Genomic DNA, 17,704 nt, shown 5'->3' on the forward strand with positions numbered 1-17,704 from the left:
GGACAGCTTAATCAATCGGACTCAGTCTGTATTGTCGGATCCAATTTACAATGTATTCAGTCGATGCACAAAGCAACCGCTGTATTGCACAGCCTGTTCTACTCACTTGAAACGCAAGATTTGAAATCTCAGACATTATTTGTGCATGGTTATTTTTTTTATTATGTTATTTATTTATTTTTGTGAATTTACCAAGTTGATTTTAAATGGTTCAACTAAAATTGGGGGTGGGGCAGTAATTCAAACATGGGCGTTAGTCCATCCGGATCAGGTAGGCCTACAAAAAGACGTTGTGGGTAAAGGTGTCTTTCACATCAAAGATATATATATATATATATATATATAGATATATATATATATATATATATATATATATATATATATATATATATATATATATAATCAGTCATATTAAAAATTAAAACTGCTGTGTACCGGCAGAATAAAAAAGGTGATCTGTGTGTGTTTTATGAAGACAAAAATGTGAATATATACCAGGACGTTTCAGACTACATCCTTCAACTTTTTTTTGTATTAATTATTCATATTTATGTACCTACCTAACCTTTTTCTTTATATACTGTATATAACACACAAGGTACTCCATTGGTTTGTATACAACGTCTGTTCGGACAGCTTTTGAAAACATGACAGCCCCATAAGCTTTGTACTTTTTAACTGTTACACGAAATGTTTAACATTTAAAAACTGCTGCCACAACCACGATTAATGCATTATTAATAGCGTTTAATAACATGATACCAAACCACGTTTACATTTAGAATGAAGGGCACATACACTGTGTATAATGAAAACATGTATTGTACATGTCCCTTCATTCTAAATAAAAACGTTATTAATAATGCATTTAAAATTACATATTAGTTACAGTGGGGTTCCCACTGAATTAAAGCGATTTCTAATGTTTTGCAACCGCCGATTGACTCTCGTCTCGGGGGTTTCGGGCCTATCCATCTTTCACTGCACTTTACTCAATGCCAAGACTACACACCCCCACGAATTAAAGGGGAATGGCAGATGTAAGGCGGCTTTCAATTGGATAATTTTACACGTACTATTTTCTTTAAATGTATTAGTTCTCGTTTCATTTTCAGAGATCTGATTTGCCAAATTAGTACACGTAAAAATTAGAATTACAACACGTACTAAAGTCAAATGAGAACGTACAATAAATATTTGAAACGCGTACTAAATAATGCGTTTTTTGACTTGGTGGTCTTCCGTACAGCTGTCCCGCCCGGCGCTTTTCATTTGTCTATGTAGCTGCAAAACTTGGAATTCATCGTCCGTGATAGGCCACTTCGGCACATGGGGACCGCCTATCAGAAGACCCAGTGGTTTATAACATCTATATGTAAATTAGAACACTGAATTGGAGCACATTGACTTGTCAGTAGTGACGTTTTTTTTAACCCAATAGGAATACGACACCATAACCTCTCAGCAATCTGTGTCAATCAAAAATCACAGCGATTTACCTGACGTCATGCTGCTACACGACGATGCAACAACACTGTTTTTATTGTGTTTAAACCGTGTTTATTTTAAATAATTAATATGGTATTTCACCAAAATCTGCTAAATAAAACAGCGTGTAAAGAAATACATGGTATACTATAAATCAATCACATGCGCAATTTAAACAAATATAACAAGCATGTTAATTTCAGCGATACAGATGGAAGTATAATTGTTGACTGTAATGGAAAATGCTCTTTATAAAGAGACAGTGGGTGGCTCTTAAAAGAGCCTTTTTTTTCCAAATCAATTCGAGTAAACGCTTTATTTCTTAACCTCCAAATCCATACAAAGTGCGCCCCTGGCGTTTCAAAGCATATACCACATCCATAGCGGTGACTGTCTTTCTCTTTGCGTGCTCTGTGTAAGTGACAGCATCGCGGATCACATTCTCCAGGAACACTTTGAGCACCCCACGAGTCTCTTCGTAAATCAGACCAGAAATTCGCTTCACTCCGCCACGGCGAGCTAGACGTCGGATTGCAGGCTTGGTAATTCCCTGGATGTTATCACGCAGCACTTTCCGGTGCCGCTTGGCGCCTCCTTTACCGAGTCCTTTACCACCTTTTCCTCTCCCAGACATACTTATCTATTTCAATAAGACAGCGCTAAATAACAGAAAACAGTTGACATGGTGAATTTATAGAAATGAAGACGACCTGGTTGAAAACACAACCACTGCAGAGTGACAAGAATAGAACCCGCCCCAATGACAATGCAGAAATCTGAAGCTGCTGCACTTCGTTTTAACTGCATGCGTGCTGCTTTACATACTGAAACAGTGCAACACTAACTTGCTGTTTATCTGAACGATAAAATATACGATTGGCCCACTCTAAAACATAGTAGTAAGAACTACCCTTCTTGTGTGTAGTTCAGTTTACTCCAACTTGAAATAGCAATTAGATCATTTTATTCAAACTAAATGTAAGGAAGTACGACTGGAGTTGCTCTCTTTCGCTGCGGTATTACCTGTTTTTACAGGAAATATTACGGGTTAATTTACTTTCTATCTTTTTATATTATATTTTCTGGAAAACATTAAAGCACAGACATTTTTCATCCTGTAAAAAGTATCCTTAAGTATTACTTTATTTTTTATTAAACCTTTGGACGTTTTGTGCAATCTTCGCGCGGTATATATATATATATATATATATATATATATATATATATATATATATATATATATATATATATATAGAGAGAGAGAGAGAGAGAGAGAGAGAGAGAGAGAGAGAAAGTATAAAGTATAAATGCAGTCTACTGCAGCTGGTAAAAGTGTATAACTAAGGGCTAATGCATTGTTAATGTTATAAAGCGCGCCAACGCGGAGTCCACTGCATGGCTTTTGTCGACCAGTGGGCTGTAAGTTAGTGGTGTGCTCTGTACCGTTTCAGTTTCCAGTCCTTTTACCGGTCGTTCTGTTATAATTAGTTAAGTGTTGGCTCTCTTAGCTCCCCCTTTTGTTTAGGAGGTGTTCACCAGCTGTCATGGCACACCTACAACTACTAATATAATCCAACAAAGATCAATTCATGCACAGAAGTGGTCCCTTACTATGTGCATTACCAGTGTTGCAGATACGACATTAACCCATAAGCATAGCCCTAACCACAAAGAACTGCTAAATAATAATAATAATAATAATAATAATAATAATAATAATAATAATAATAATAATAATAATAATAATAATGCCATATAGAAAATCTTGCAAATATTACTCTGGTGGCGAGAGGCATTGCTTTAATTTTAATAGCAATGGGGTATACTATAAATAGCCATTCTAGTTACATAACAAATACACGAACATACATAGAAAAAAAATGTATGTAGTTTTATAAAGCTGTATGTCATAATGTAATTGGCATATCGACAAAGACAAAAAGCAACAAATTAATTAATTTTGCTATCGTACTGAAAAGTGTGTTAACTTCCCCTGACACAAATCAGTTTATATCCCCAGTTTTAGACATGTCACATGTCATACGCACCAAATACGACCCCGGCTAGCCCCTTCTTCTGTGTAGTTCAGTTTACTCCAACTTGAAATAGCAATTAGATCATTTTATTCAAACTAAATGTAAGGAAGTACGACTGGAGTTGCTCTCTTTCACTCCGGTATTTCGAAGTTCTGATGATCTCAGTCAAAAATAGTACAATGTTACTTATTAAAAATAGAGTTACCACGGACAGATGACGCTTTGTATTCAATATCAGGTGCTGTTTGATTGTTTTCGTAAATATTTCGATGTTAAATTTAAAGTTTACAGCGGAAAGAAAACACAACTGCAATCAATTTTACCTTTCAGTAAAAGCGCACTGCTTCTGGTTGAGTCTAAAAGGTTCTCATCGAGTGGATAAATCTCGCCCTCTGTTGGCGTCTAACAAATTGAATGAACTTCAGTAGTTGGACTGTTATTGTAGTTTGCTTTTGTTGGTGTTTTCAATTCAGAAATGGCAGAAGTTGCGCCTGTAGCACCTACCGAAGCAGCCCCTGCTCCGATTAAGGCTGTCAAAACTGGTAAGAAAAAAACCGCTACCAAGTCTAAGAAAGCGGGGCCCAGCGTATCAGATCTCATCGTCAAGGCAGTGTCTGCTTCCAAGGAGCGCAGCGGGGTGTCTCTAGCCGCGCTGAAGAAAGCTTTGGCGGCCGGCGGTTACGATGTGGAAAAGAACAACTCCCGCGTCAACACGGCAGTCAAGAGCCTGGTCAGCAAGGAGACCCTGTTGCAGACCAAGGGCGTCGGCGCTTCTGGCTCCTTCAAACTCAACAAAAAGGTGGCTGAAGCCAAGGATAAGGCAGCTAAAAAGACTGCGCCCAAACCTAAGAAGCCAGTGGTGAAGAAAGCTGCTCCTAAGAAAGCTCCAGCAAAGAAACCCGCAACCAAGAAGGCAGCTACCAAGAGCCCGAAGAAAGCAAAGAAACCCGCGGCTAAGAAGGCAGCAACAAAGAGCCCCAAAAAGGCAAAGAAACCAGCGGCTAAGAAGCCAGCCAAGAGCCCAAAGAAAGCCGCTAAACCCCAGGCGGCGAAGACAAAGCGGGCAGCTCCTAAAAGACGCTGAACTGAAAAATCTGATGTGACCGTTTTGAAATAAACCCAAAGGCTCTTTTAAGAGCCACCACAGCTTCCTAAAAAGAGCAAATTATCAGTTAAGATATGTATCTCTTAATAGGCATCCTACTAGTTAAATTAAATCATAGTTCTTGGTATCTACTGTCATATCTTTGCATATTTTTGCAATATGGGAAAAAAAAAAAAGTTTCAGATTCCTTTGGTTTCTTTTTATTTTTCATCGTGTTTATACCAGACTCAATTGAGTAGTTCAGACTAGTACAAAGTTATGTTTATGACAAATCATGTTTGTACACTGGTTTAATCTTTCATTTTGTTATCAAACGCAACCACCAATGGCACTGCACTCATTAATCAAAAAAACAATAAACCACCCCGCCCCCTCGCCCTGACTATGCAAATCGTGTATCCAGCAACCACTCTTTAATTCGGTGATAGCAAAGGCCAATCATTATCTACAGGCTTCGTGATAGGTCACTTAAATACTGTACGTTCTCACCAATCAGAGTGAATCAGAGGGTATAAATTGTGCTGAACCGCGCTGAAATGTTATACGCTATTGCATAGTAAATAAACAAATAAATAAATACTACTTTAGAATGTCTGGTAGAGGTAAAACCGGCGGGAAAGCAAGAGCAAAGGCGAAGTCTCGTTCATCCAGAGCAGGGCTGCAGTTCCCAGTCGGTCGTGTTCATAGGCTGTTGCGGAAAGGAAACTATGCTCAGCGTGTGGGCGCTGGAGCCCCGGTCTATCTGGCCGCGGTGCTCGAGTACCTGACTGCTGAAATCCTAGAGCTGGCCGGCAACGCTGCCCGGGACAACAAGAAAACCAGAATCATCCCGCGTCACCTGCAGCTCGCTGTCCGCAACGACGAGGAGCTCAACAAGCTGATGGGAGGTGTCACCATCGCTCAGGGCGGAGTGCTGCCCAACATCCAGGCTGTGCTGCTGCCCAAGAAAACCGAGAAGCCAGCTAAGGCCAAGTAAACTGCTGCTGGTGTCTTGCGTCTGAATACCGAAACAAAGGCTCTTTTAAGAGCCGCCCACACTTTCAATAGAAGAGCATCTTAAAAATTAGTTTAACAGTTTAGTAAATACCAGTATCTTATTTCGCTTGCAATGAAATGCGTTTAGCCTGTATTACATTGATTTCGCCCTATCAAGTGTGTGTGTGTGTATATGTGTATATATATATATATATATATATATATTACACACATACATACTTACACACAATTTTCTGCTTTTATACAGAAAAAAAGCTTGAGCGGGTGAACTTGCAGCAGTGGATACGGTTTGTGTTGCATTTACATTGGTTTAGCTGGCGATAGTCCTGCATCGGGGCCGGTGACCAGCAAAAGCGGGTCGAGTTACGGTCGGAATGTTAACTTTCGCGGTTCGGGTCAAACATTTTCGGGCCAGTGTCGGGTTTCAATCACTAAAAACGTACTAGAAGGTAAGTCACTTTATTTCCTCCACTAAAGCCGGAGGCTAAAGCGGGCCGTCGTGGGTAAGAAGACGGTGCTGCAGAGGTTCGGGTTGGAAGCGGGTCGAAAAAATCGGACCCGTGCAGGACTCTTGCTGGAGACTCACAAGTTCAGTGGCCGTTCTTGCTTCGTGTCAAACTAAACCGCTACTGCCCGCAAGATACGAATGTCCAAATGCGAGCTCTTACCTTACCAGAGAATAAACTATAAACAAAGGAAAGTCGTTCGCGTTAAAATACATTTCAAACTGTTCAAAATATTTCTGCAACTTTGGGAAAGCAACGGTAAGACTCGGCAGAAAAAAATATTTCATTCAACAGCAGTTATTAAAACAGCTTTTGTAAAAGCAACTAAATACTTTGTACACAGACCTTCACTCATTTATAACCGATTCAATAATCTGAGTGTTAGTATTATTGCACTGTGTAAACGGTACTGCATTTAAATATTAAACAGGCAATTGTAATCTCAAACTTTTTAAAAGTCGAGTTCATCTGACTTACAAAATTAAAAAAAAAACAATAATTGTGTGGGTCAAATACTACACACGATGAACATACATCTCTTTCACGAAATGTTCCATATTTATTAAATATTACAAGTCAGCGGATTTGTGACTGAATAAATAAGACGCACTTTGCAAAGTATAGATAGAGCTACGTTTCGAGTGTGCAGTATGTGTTTGGTTAAATAACAAATTCTAAATATCCAAATTAAAGTTGTATATCTAACAAGGTCAGTAAAACAGCTTTAACCAAATGAAGTCTAATTCTTCTTTTAGGCTTTGTAGGTGGCTCTTAGAAGAGCCTTTGGGTTTTTAAAGAGTTGAACAGAAGATTTGTTTGTTTACTTGGAGCTGGTGTACTTGGTGACGGCCTTGGTGCCCTCAGACACGGCGTGCTTGGCCAGCTCTCCCGGGAGCAGAAGACGCACGGCTGTCTGGATCTCCCTGGAAGTGATGGTGGAGCGCTTGTTGTAGTGAGCCAGACGAGAAGACTCGCCGGCGATGCGTTCGAAAATGTCGTTGACAAACGAGTTCATGATTCCCATCGCCTTAGAAGAGATCCCGGTATCAGGGTGAACCTGCTTCAGCACTTTGTACACGTAGATAGCATAGCTCTCCTTCCTGGTCTTTCTACGCTTCTTTCCTCCCTTAGCCGGGTTCTTCACAACGGCTTTCTTTGAGCCCTTCTTTGGGGCGAGTGCTGCTTTGGGCTCGGGCATTTCCTCACAAGTTTTTTAGTAAGTGACTAGTCCGGGTCTACCGCTTATGTAGTCGTCTGCAACTTTTGGGGGGGTGGGCGTGGCAGCGGTGTCAGACTGCTAAAGTAAGCCAATCAACATCTAAACGCAAGGTTGACTTCGTTTAATTGGTTAGTGAGGCACGCGAGTACAGTTGCGAGAATTTTGAATCTGGCGTCTTTTCAAACTCATTTCAAGAAACCTTTGTTTGATTTTGGCGGTTTTTCATTTGAATTCGCAGCTAAAGTTACTACTTTATGATATATGTTATCACGATAAGTAGACCACCCCCAACCAACACAACGTAGAATCAGTCATGTCATCTGATAAAATACCGATCAGGTTCTACCGTGTTATTATATATATATATATATATATATATATATATATAGATATATATATCTATATATATATATAATATATAATATTATGATACTATCTATAACTTAATATCATTATCAACTAGTTTTCTTCATTATTAAGCATTTCTAGTGATTCATCGGTATGAATGCTGGATCATTTTTTCTGAAGCTTTGTGTGTAAATACATGCATTTGAGAATACAACTAGGCTCTTAATTTCAATAGCATGTTTTTGGACAATTTAAGTGATGGGGACAATGCTAACTTGATATTAGTAAAATCATTAAACTTTTTAAATGGAACTGTGGGCGTCTCTAAAAAAACGATTTTGTATTTAGTTTAGTCGATTTATTATATTCAGTTTCCTTCTGAAAAGTCCATTGACAACGTATAAATATTTATACCTTTTTACAGGTCTTTCTATTTTATTATATATATATATATATTTCTATATATAATATAGGTATCCAGTATATATATTATGGTGTATTCATTGGGTCTTAATGTTTGACCCACACATTTTTTTTTCCTTCTCATTTAGCAAAGCAAATGCACTTATTTGTTTTGTTTTGGAAAGGGGAAGAGGACCTGGTTGAAACCCTGCCCAGTGACAAGAGCGGCGTATTGTAAACCCCGCCCATGTCAGCACGTTGTACACGTAGTTAGCATAGCTCTCTTTCCTGGTCTTTCTGCGCCTCTTTCCTCTTAGTCGGGTTCTTCAAATAGCTTTTTTTGAGCTCTTTGGGGCAGTTGCTGCTTTTCGCTGGAGCGTTTACTCACTAGTTTTCAATAAAAATGAGTAAGTAATCAGCATTTTAAACGCAGTGGTGACTTCGTTTAATTAGTTAGTGAGGCACGTTGTAATTTGCCAGAAATTTTGAATCGGCGCATTTTCTCAAACTTTCATTTGAAGAAACCTTTGTTTGATTTTGGCGGTTTTACATTTTGAATTCGCTTTACATGAGGATGTACTCCAATACAATAGTGCTTATTCATCTGGTGGCATAGCAAGGTTGTGTTGCATCTTATTGTAGTACAGTAGACTTTATTTTATGGCCAGTTCTACCGAATATCCCCTTTTCAGGCAGTGATTATATATATATATATATATATATATATATATATATATATATATAAACACACACACAATATTCTTGATAAACGGGTAACTCAATATTGATTTAGTTTATCAGCTAGTTTTCTTCATTATTAAGTATTTCTAGCGATTCATCGGTATCCTGCTGGATCATTTTCTGATTAAAAGTGAAGCCTTGTGTGTAAATACATGCATTTGAGAACACAACTAGGCTCTATTAGTTTGAATAGCATGCTTTTGGACAATTTAAGTGATGGTGCCAACTTTAAGTAAAAGGCATTTAACTTTAAATGGAACTGGGCTTCTCTAAAAACACGCCTTTATATTTAGTGTGTGGGTGTAAATATATGTAATTGCTTGTAATAATTAAACTTCGGTAATTTAAATGTAAACCCCAAACAAACTCCATAAATAAAAGATAATTAACGCTTTTCAGTAAGGTCGGTGGCTCTGAAAAGAGCCTGTTCAAAATAGTTTCTTTAATCTGGTTTAAGCGCGTTCTCCACGGATGCGGCGGGCCAGCTGGATGTCTTTGGGCATGATGGTAACCCTCTTGGCGTGAATGGCACACAGGTTGGTATCCTCAAAGAGCCCCACTAGGTAAGCTTCGCTCGCTTCTTGCAGCGCCATAACAGCAGAGCTCTGGAAGCGCAGGTCAGTTTTGAAATCCTGAGCAATTTCCCTGACAAGACGCTGGAAAGGCAATTTGCGGATCAGCAGCTCTGTAGATTTCTGATAGCGGCGGATCTCCCTCAGAGCCACAGTACCGGGCCTGTAACGATGAGGCTTCTTCACGCCCCCAGTAGCAGGAGCACTCTTTCGTGCAGCTTTAGTTGCTAGCTGCTTCCTGGGCGCCTTTCCTCCAGTAGACTTACGAGCAGTTTGCTTGGTTCTTGCCATCTTCACAAACTCACAACCTCACACAGTCCAGATTGTATAAAAATGAGAAATGAGCGTCGCCTCCAGCGTTTATAAAGAGCAGTTCGCTTTCCTTGATTGGTTAAACCCCTACGTGTTTCCACATGACCAGTCCGCAAACATGATTGGGTAGTTTGAATTTGGCGCGCTTTTTGAATTTGTTTGTTCATCATAGTCTAGCGTTCATAATTGTATTTTTGCTTTGTATTTACGTTGTTACTAAAACAAATCACGTTAACTAAACAATTTCTTCTTAAGGTTTAACCATCCTAATTTTGTAAAACTATGTTCACGTTACTCTCACCGGCTATATTGTAAAGACATGCTTGGTTTAGTGTTTAATTCAGAGCAGTTTAAATTATTTCAACAAATGCCACACAAAGAGACTGGATAAAAAACGTTTAAATGTAGCATTAGTCAGATAACTTTTAACCTTAATATATGACGATTGCTCAATAAAATGCAGTCGTGGTGAATGTAATCTGCTCTTATATTCAAGGTGTGGGTGTCTCTTAAAATAACCTTAATTTCTGTATTAATACACGGGTCGTCTGTGATTTACCTGCTCTTGGCTTGTTTCTGTTATGGGCAGCACTCCGCCCTGGGCGATGGTGGCGCCTCCCATCAGCTTGTTGAGCTCCTCGTCGTTGCGGACAGCGAGCTGCAGGTGACGCGGGATGATTCTGGTTTTCTTGTTGTCCCGGGCAGCGTTGCCGGCCAGCTCTAGGATTTCAGGAGTCAGGTACTCGAGCACCGCGGCCAGATAGACCGGGGCTCCAGCGCCGGAACGAGACTTCGCCTTGGCTCTCGACTTTCCAGCAGTTTGTGAACAAAACCATGTTTGGTATAATGGATGCGTGAAAATGTTTCCACTGTGAACAAAATAAAATAATCATGTCAATGTTGTAAAATTATATTTCCAATAACTTCACATTTTTATTACTCAAGCAAGTGAGAGAATTTGTTGGATTCGATTTAATACATTTTTAATGCATACGTAGCTGCGCATTCAACCAGGTTCCCTTCTCATTCACAAAATAAATTACCTTGCAGTTTAAGAATAAAACATAAATGTTAAGAAATCGATTATTTGTGTTGTTGTTGATTTTTTGTGTTTCTTTATACTTTATAAACACCCAAATATGAATGAAGCAACCACATAAGGTTACTATTATAATAATATCCTGTGCGGATGTGGTACAAATACTAGAGCAGCATTTGCCTATGTAAGAACTACAGAATTAGTGCAAATGAATGTATTCAATCCTGCTTTCAATAGAACAATGTTTTGTTTGACTTTCACTACTATCCCAACGTGGACAAAAATGCATTGCCACCATGCATTGCGGTTCAGTCATGTAGCTGTTAAGAGCTGTATAAGCATTCTGTAAAAGCAATGTTTTGTAGCTATACACATTACAGTTCCCTCAGAGCATTAGAACTTTGCGTCTGTTTGTATTTAAGAACATTTAAGAAAAACAAGTATTTAGTCATTAAGGATTTGTATTCTTATAAATGTTACCTTGCTGAAAAGCAGGCTTCATAATAAAGCTTAACTTAGAAAAAAGATGTTCCTAAGAATTCTAAAGCAAATTTAGTATTTGGTATAGAACCTTTATACACAATTTGGTGATGTTTGTAAATTTCAATCTAGATACATTGTCAATGCTTTTAGTTTTTAAGTTTATATATATATATATATATATATATATATATATATATATATATATATATATATATATATATATATACACACACAGTGCCTTGCAAAAGTATTCAGACCCCTGATCAATTCTCTCATATTACTGAATTACAAATGGTACATTGAAATTTCGTTCTGTTTGATATTTTATTTTTAAACACTGAAACTCAGAATCAATTATTGTAAGGTGACATTGGTTTTATGTTGGGAAATATTTTTAAGAAAAATAAAAAACTGAAATATCTTGCTTGCATAAGTATCAACCCCTGTGCTTTGGAAGTTCCCAGTTTGCACAGATGAAAGAAATTGTCCTAACGAGGACAAAATTACCTTACCATTGGCCTCCACCTGTGAACCATTAAAGTTGCTGTCACATTTTCTGGATAAAAACCCCACTGTTGAAGGATCATTGGTAAGGCTGTGAATCTGAAGGAAAATGAAGACCAAAGAGCATTCTACAGAAGTTAGAGATAAAGTAATACAAATGCATAGATTAGGGAAAGGGTACAAAATAATATCCAAGTGTTTGGATATCCCAGTGAGCACAGTTGGATCAATAATCAGGAAGTGGAAGCTGCATCACACCACCCCAGGCACTGCCAAGAAAAGGCTGTCCCTCAAAACTCAACGCTCAAACAAGAAGGAGACTTGTGAGAGAAGCCACAGAGAGGCCAACAATCACTTTGAAGGAGCTACAGAGTTCAATGGCTGGGAGTGGAGTAATGGTGCACCAGTCAACCATATCAAGAGCTCTGCATAACACTGGCCTGTATGGGAGGGTGGCAAGAAAGAAGCCGTTACTCAAAAAGTACCATCTGAAAGCACGTCTGGAGTTTGCCAGAAAGCATGAGAGCGACCCAGCTGCGATGTGGGAAAAGGTTTTGTGGTCAGATGAGACCAAGATAGAGCTTTTTGGCCAAAACTCAAAGCGCTATGTGTGGCGCAAACCTAACACTGCCCATGCCTCAAGACACACCATCCCTACAGTGAAGTATGGTGGTGGCAGCATCATGCTGTGGGCATGCTTCTCATCAGCAGGGACTGGGTATCTTGTTACAATTGAAGGAAGAATGGATGGAGCAAAATACAGGAAAATACTGCAAGAGAATCTGCTTCAGTCTGCTAAAAAACTGAAACTTGGGAGGAAATTCACCTTTCAGCAGGGCAATGATCCCAAGCACAAGGCCAAAGCAACATTGGAGTGGCTCAAGAACAAAAAGGTGCATGTCCTGCGGTGGCCCAGTCAAAGTCCTGATCTCAATCCCATTGAGAATCTGTGGCACTATTTGAAAATTGCGGTCCACAAGCGTCGTCCAACCAACCTGAACAACCTGGAGCAAATCTGCCAAGAAGAATGGGCCAAAATCACTCCGACACTGTGTGCAAAGCTGGTACATACTTACCCCAAAATACTTAAAGCTGTTATTGCAGCGAAAGGTGGCTCTACCAAATATTAATGTGTGGGGGTTGAATACTTATGCAAGCAAGATTTTTCATTTTTTTATTTTTCTTAAAAATATTTCCCAACATAAAACCAGTGTCACCTTACAATAATTGATTTTGAGTTTCTGTGTTTTAAAATAAAATATCGAACAGAACGAAATTTCAATGTATCTTTTGTAATTCATTAATATGAAAGAATACTTTTGCAAGGCACTGTATATATATATATATATATATATATATATATATATATATATATATATATATATATATATATTCTTGCACTGCCTGAAAAGAGGATCACCAGTAGAACTGGCCATAAACTATAGTCTACTGTACTACAATAAGATGCAACACAACCTTGCTATGCCACCAGATGAATAAGCACTATTGTATTAGAGTATCTCATCATGTAAAGCGAATTCAAAATGTAAAACCGCCAAAATCAAACAAAGGTTTCTTCAAATGAAAGTTTGAGAAAAGGCGCCGATTCAAAATTTCTGGCAACTTACACTCTCTTGCCTCACTAATCAATTAAACGAAGTCACCACTGCGTTTAAAATGCTGATTGGCCTATTTAAGGAGCCTGGCTAATTACTTATTCGTTTTATTGAAAATTAGTGAGTAACTGCTCGAGCAAAAAGCAGCAGCGGCCCCGAAGAAGGGCTCAAAGAAAGCTGTTCTGAAGAACCCGGCTAAGGGAGGAAAGAAGCGCAGAAAAACCAGGAAGGAGAGCTATGCTACCTACGTGTACAAAGTGCTTAAATGTTCTGTATGTGAACGTACATTACTCCGTGCTGACAAGAGAGGGGTTTTCAACACGCCGCTCTTGTCACTGGACATGGTTTCAACCAGGTCCTCTTCCCCTTTCCGAAAGAAAACAAACAATACGTGCATTTGTCTTCCTAAATTAGAAAAAAAAAGGGGGGGGGGGGGGGGGGAGGTCAAACATTAAAACACACTAAATAGTGAAATTATATAAATTTCTTTCTGGACATTTTCCATATGTATTAAATATTACAAGTCAACTGTCTTTTCAGAAGGAAACTGAATAAATAAAACGTAATTGCGAAGTGTAGAGCTACGTTTTGGGTATGCAGTATTTGTGTTTCAAAATATCCAAGAAAATTAAACAGTTAAACAAATAACAAGGTCAATAAAACCGCTTTAACAAAATTAAATCTAATTCTTCTTTTACGTACTTTGTGGTGACTATTAGAAGAGCCTTTGGGTTTGAAAGATGTGAATAGAAAATGTGTCAGTTGTTTACTTGGAGCTGGTGTGATTGGCCAGCTCTCCCGGGAGCAGAAGACGCACGGCTGTCTGGATCTCCCTGGAAGTGATGGTGGAGCGCTTGTTGTAGCGAGCCAGACGAGAAGACTCTCCGGCGATGCGTTCAAAAATGTCGTTGACGAACGAGTTAATGATTCCTATCGCCTTGGAAGAGATCCTGGTATCAGGGTGAACCTGCTTCAGGACTTAATAGGTGATATTACTAAGTGATATGAAACATTTCAAACAGCTCTAGTGTGTACTGTTACAGGAACGATTCGGTTAATTCAAGCAACTGAGAAGATGATTCGATAAAATAAGCAAATCACAGTAATTGCATATGATGAAAAATAAAAACAAATTTTAAACAAAGTATTTCATCGTTCTTTATACAAATCTGTTTTCGAGGGGGATTAAATTGAAGTCTCGGCTAGAAAGAGCAATCCAAAAAACACTTTTCGGGTGAGAAGATAGGAGGTGAAAATGGGTTTTGTAATTTTTAATTCACTTTATAAAACGTTTCTTCCTGGCTACACGCAATCATTTGATTAAGCTGTTTTACACATTAAGAGTTATAATACTGTTATTAATGAAGTGTGTGCATATTCTAAAACTACCATATTATTTGACACCAGATTAAATGAAAGTAGCCAGTTTTAGTAAAGTAGTTGGCTCTGAAAAGAGCTTTGTTGTTCAAAGTAGTTTTTATAGCCAGGATAAGCGCGTTCTCCACGGATGCGGCGGGCCAGCTGAACGTCTTTGGGCAGCTTTAGTTGCTAGCTGCTTCCTGGGCGCCTTTCCTCTAGTGGATTTACAAGCTGTTTGTTTGGTTGTTACCATTTTCAGACTCACAATTTCAATATTGACGACTGCCGCCTCCATTAAACAAAGGATAATTCGCTTTCGCTGATTGGTTAACACTCGTGGTTTGCATTGGTCACTCCTCAAATCTTTGAAAATTATTGGATAATTTGAATTTGGGGCACATTATTTTGTTCAAACTATTGTCCGCGTTTTCTGTTTGACCAGGATTCAGCAATGTAGTTCTATTAGTATAGATAACAGATTTGTATTAGTGTTTACAAAGTTGTAAGCGTGTTATTGTAAACTTATCCATAACCGAAGAGTAGACCACTTTAAACGGTTTGTTTAAGCAACTCATATTAAAATCTTCTACTTTAGTTTGGATTCCTTGACCAAAAGAAATACAAAACTATAATTATAATTAGCAGAAAGCTCAAACCCTATGTCTGGGTCGCTATGAAGCATGAACAGAGGACATACGCTCTAATCAATGAGAACATTTATCACACTTTCTGATGAGTAAATATTTTGGTGTAAAATGATGACTGTGACAGTTGCATTTGTTAAGACAGTACAATAGCATTACAAAAATACAACGTTTTCCTTTTATACTCTACTAGAAAAAAAGCTATTTTATTGAAAAGGTGGGCGGCTCTTAAAAGAGCCTTTGTTGGTGTAATACACGGGTTTTCTGTGAAGTTTATTTGCTCTTGGCTGGCTTTTCGGTTTTCTTGGGCAGCAGCACAGCCTGGATGTTGGGCAGCACTCCGCCCTGAGCGATGGTGACACCTCCCATCAGCTTGTTAAGCTCCTCGTCGTTGCGGACAGCGAGCTGCAGGTGACGCGGGATGATTCTGGTTTTCTTGTTGTCCCGGGCAGCGTTGCCGGCCAGCTCTAGGATTTCAGCAGTCAGGTACTCGAGCACCGCGGCCAGATAGACCGGGGCTCCAGCGCCCACACGCTGAGCATAGTTTCCTTTCCGCAACAGCCTGTGAACACGACCGACTGGGAACTGCAGCCCTGCTCTGGATGAACGAGACTTCGCCTTGGCTCTTGCCTTCCCACTGGTTTTTCCTCTACCAGACATTTCTGTTATTTTTGCTTTCTATAAAAGCACACAATAAAACAAAATGGCCGTTTTCGCTGTTTTTATAAACTGAGAATTATTCTGATTGGATAACAATTGCAGTTTAGAAGTAACCTATCACAGAGTACATGGCCCGCGATTGGTCTAGAGGTTCAGATCGGGTCAGTATAGCTCTGCAACTTTTTAGAAGAGAACACATAGCTTCTTAAGACTATAAGTGTTTCCTTGTTGCCCTCCTGTCAATGGGTTGCGTGCAAGAGTAAATTTACCATTTTTCATTTTAAAATTTTTTACAGATCATAACAATCTGTTTAGAATGTTTGATAACAGCAATAACTCATCAAACTCATAATGCAATCGTCAGCAATGAATCGCTGAACGATCAGATAGCTACTGTTATAAATGTAAACCATCAGTCCGTGAATAGCAGTGTAGTGCAATTTTGCACCACACAGGCTCCATATAAAAAGTATTGCTACGACTTTCTGTTGTTTTATAACATAATGTGTAACTTGCATGCAATATTACACACCTTAAATAGGCTGATATTACTGACTAGGGTAGTCAAATCCATTCAACTCTCGGTACATATAATACAGTTCATGTAAATATAAATGCATGAATCGCTCGTTACTGTGACTTTCCTTCTCAGTAAAACCACTACTTTTAATATAGGAAATCTCTGTATTTCACAATTTCAATTATATCAACATTATTTTAACCATAGCTGTATAAGTTAGTAAACCTCTAACATAAGTTGGCTTGCTCTCGGAACTAGCAATCGGTTTTAAAACGTTATTAAAACCAAATCGGTATTCATCCATTTTCCAAAATTTAGTTTCGAAAGGTAAAGAAAAAAGCTGTTATTTTCTTGCTTCTGAGCAGAAGTTGGAATATTGCTTGCTTGGACGTTTTTAATGATAAAATAAACATGTATTTGAATTTCACGTGTATTATGTATGATCTACTTTAAATGCAATTTGCTCATTTTAGGAAGCTGTGGTGGCTCTTATAAGAGCCTTTGGGTTCATTTCAAAACGGTCACATCAGATTTTTCAGTTCAGCGTCTTTTAGGAGCTGCCCGCTTTGTCTTCGCCGCCTGGGGTTTAGCGGCTTTCTTTGGGCTCTTGGCTGGCTTCTTAGCCGCTGGTTTCTTTGCCTTTTTGGGGCTCTTTGTTGCTGCCTTCTTAGCCGCGGGTTTCTTTGCTTTCTTCGGGCTCTTGGTAGCTGCCTTCTTGGTTGCGGGTTTCTTTGCTGGAGCTTTCTTAGGAGCAGCTTTCTTCACCGCTGGCTTCTTAGGTTTGGGCGCAGTCTTTTTTTTAACTGCTTTATCCTTGGCTTCAGCCACCTTTTTGTTGAGTTTGAAGGAGCCAGAAGCGCCGACGCCCTTGGTCTGCAACAGGGTCTCCTTGCTGACGAGGCTCTTGACTGCCGTGTTGACGCGGGAGTTGTTCTTTTCCACATCGTAACCGCCGGCCGCCAGAGTTTTCTTCAGCGCGGCCAAAGACACCCCGCTGCGCTCCTTAGAAGCAGACACTGCCTTGATGATGAGATCTGACACACCGGGGCCCGCTTTCTTGGGCTTGGCAGCGGTCTTCTTCTTCGTGGTCCTGGCAGTCTTAACCGGAGCAGGAGCTGCTGTAGGAGCTATTTCTGCCATGTCTTCAATAACAA

The 17,704-nt window shown here is 39.2% G+C and overlaps 7 protein-coding genes across 7 annotated transcripts in view; 2 read left to right on the forward strand and 5 right to left on the reverse strand.

The window, feature by feature from the left end:
* Positions 1 to 1,624: 1,624 nt before the first annotated feature.
* Positions 1,625 to 2,142, reverse strand: LOC121325391 (histone H4). Its single transcript, XM_041267841.1, has one exon. The coding sequence runs from the start codon at positions 2,120 to 2,122 to the stop codon at positions 1,811 to 1,813; it is 312 nt and encodes a 103-aa protein (XP_041123775.1). The 5' UTR covers positions 2,123 to 2,142; the 3' UTR covers positions 1,625 to 1,810.
* A 1,805-nt stretch (positions 2,143 to 3,947) lies between these two features.
* Positions 3,948 to 4,756, forward strand: LOC121325380 (histone H1-like). The gene has a single exon (XM_041267828.1). The coding sequence runs from the start codon at positions 4,000 to 4,002 to the stop codon at positions 4,606 to 4,608; it is 609 nt and encodes a 202-aa protein (XP_041123762.1). The 5' UTR covers positions 3,948 to 3,999; the 3' UTR covers positions 4,609 to 4,756.
* Positions 4,757 to 4,848: 92 nt separating this feature from the next.
* Positions 4,849 to 5,768, forward strand: LOC121325384 (histone H2A-like). The gene has a single exon (XM_041267832.1). The coding sequence runs from the start codon at positions 5,219 to 5,221 to the stop codon at positions 5,603 to 5,605; it is 387 nt and encodes a 128-aa protein (XP_041123766.1). The 5' UTR covers positions 4,849 to 5,218; the 3' UTR covers positions 5,606 to 5,768.
* Positions 5,769 to 6,766: 998 nt separating this feature from the next.
* Positions 6,767 to 7,344, reverse strand: LOC121325388 (histone H2B 1/2-like). Its single transcript, XM_041267837.1, has one exon. It carries the CDS (start codon positions 7,327 to 7,329, stop codon positions 6,952 to 6,954), a length of 378 nt encoding a protein of 125 aa, XP_041123771.1. The 5' UTR covers positions 7,330 to 7,344; the 3' UTR covers positions 6,767 to 6,951.
* A 1,563-nt stretch (positions 7,345 to 8,907) lies between these two features.
* On the reverse strand, positions 8,908 to 10,293 carry LOC121325382 (histone H3). Its single transcript, XM_041267830.1, has one exon. It carries the CDS (start codon positions 9,702 to 9,704, stop codon positions 9,294 to 9,296), a length of 411 nt encoding a protein of 136 aa, XP_041123764.1. The 5' UTR covers positions 9,705 to 10,293; the 3' UTR covers positions 8,908 to 9,293.
* A 5,262-nt stretch (positions 10,294 to 15,555) lies between these two features.
* LOC121326158 (histone H2A-like) lies at positions 15,556 to 16,035 on the reverse strand. The gene has a single exon (XM_041269344.1). The coding sequence runs from the start codon at positions 16,028 to 16,030 to the stop codon at positions 15,644 to 15,646; it is 387 nt and encodes a 128-aa protein (XP_041125278.1). The 5' UTR covers positions 16,031 to 16,035; the 3' UTR covers positions 15,556 to 15,643.
* Positions 16,036 to 17,090: 1,055 nt separating this feature from the next.
* LOC121326157 (histone H1-like) overlaps positions 17,091 to 17,704 on the reverse strand; it is a 664-nt gene continuing 50 nt past the window's right edge. Inside the window, exon 1 of the mRNA XM_041269343.1 lies at positions 17,091 to 17,704. This exon is cut by the window's right edge and continues 50 nt beyond it. Coding sequence (XP_041125277.1) covers positions 17,091 to 17,690 — 600 coding nt within the window. The 5' untranslated portion in view covers positions 17,691 to 17,704.

Source organism: Polyodon spathula, chromosome 13, assembly GCF_017654505.1.
Source record: "Polyodon spathula isolate WHYD16114869_AA chromosome 13, ASM1765450v1, whole genome shotgun sequence".
Taxonomy (NCBI): Eukaryota; Metazoa; Chordata; class Actinopteri; order Acipenseriformes; family Polyodontidae; genus Polyodon; species Polyodon spathula.

Excerpts from the sequence above, each read along its gene's own strand:
- LOC121325391 (XM_041267841.1), bottom strand. The coding sequence starts at position 2,122 with ATGTCTGGGAGAGGAAAAGGTGGTAAAGGACTCGGTAAAGGAGGCGCC.
- LOC121325380 (XM_041267828.1), top strand. The coding sequence starts at position 4,000 with ATGGCAGAAGTTGCGCCTGTAGCACCTACCGAAGCAGCCCCTGCTCCG.
- LOC121325384 (XM_041267832.1), top strand. The coding sequence starts at position 5,219 with ATGTCTGGTAGAGGTAAAACCGGCGGGAAAGCAAGAGCAAAGGCGAAG.
- LOC121325388 (XM_041267837.1), bottom strand. The coding sequence starts at position 7,329 with ATGCCCGAGCCCAAAGCAGCACTCGCCCCAAAGAAGGGCTCAAAGAAA.
- LOC121325382 (XM_041267830.1), bottom strand. The coding sequence starts at position 9,704 with ATGGCAAGAACCAAGCAAACTGCTCGTAAGTCTACTGGAGGAAAGGCG.
- LOC121326158 (XM_041269344.1), bottom strand. The coding sequence starts at position 16,030 with ATGTCTGGTAGAGGAAAAACCAGTGGGAAGGCAAGAGCCAAGGCGAAG.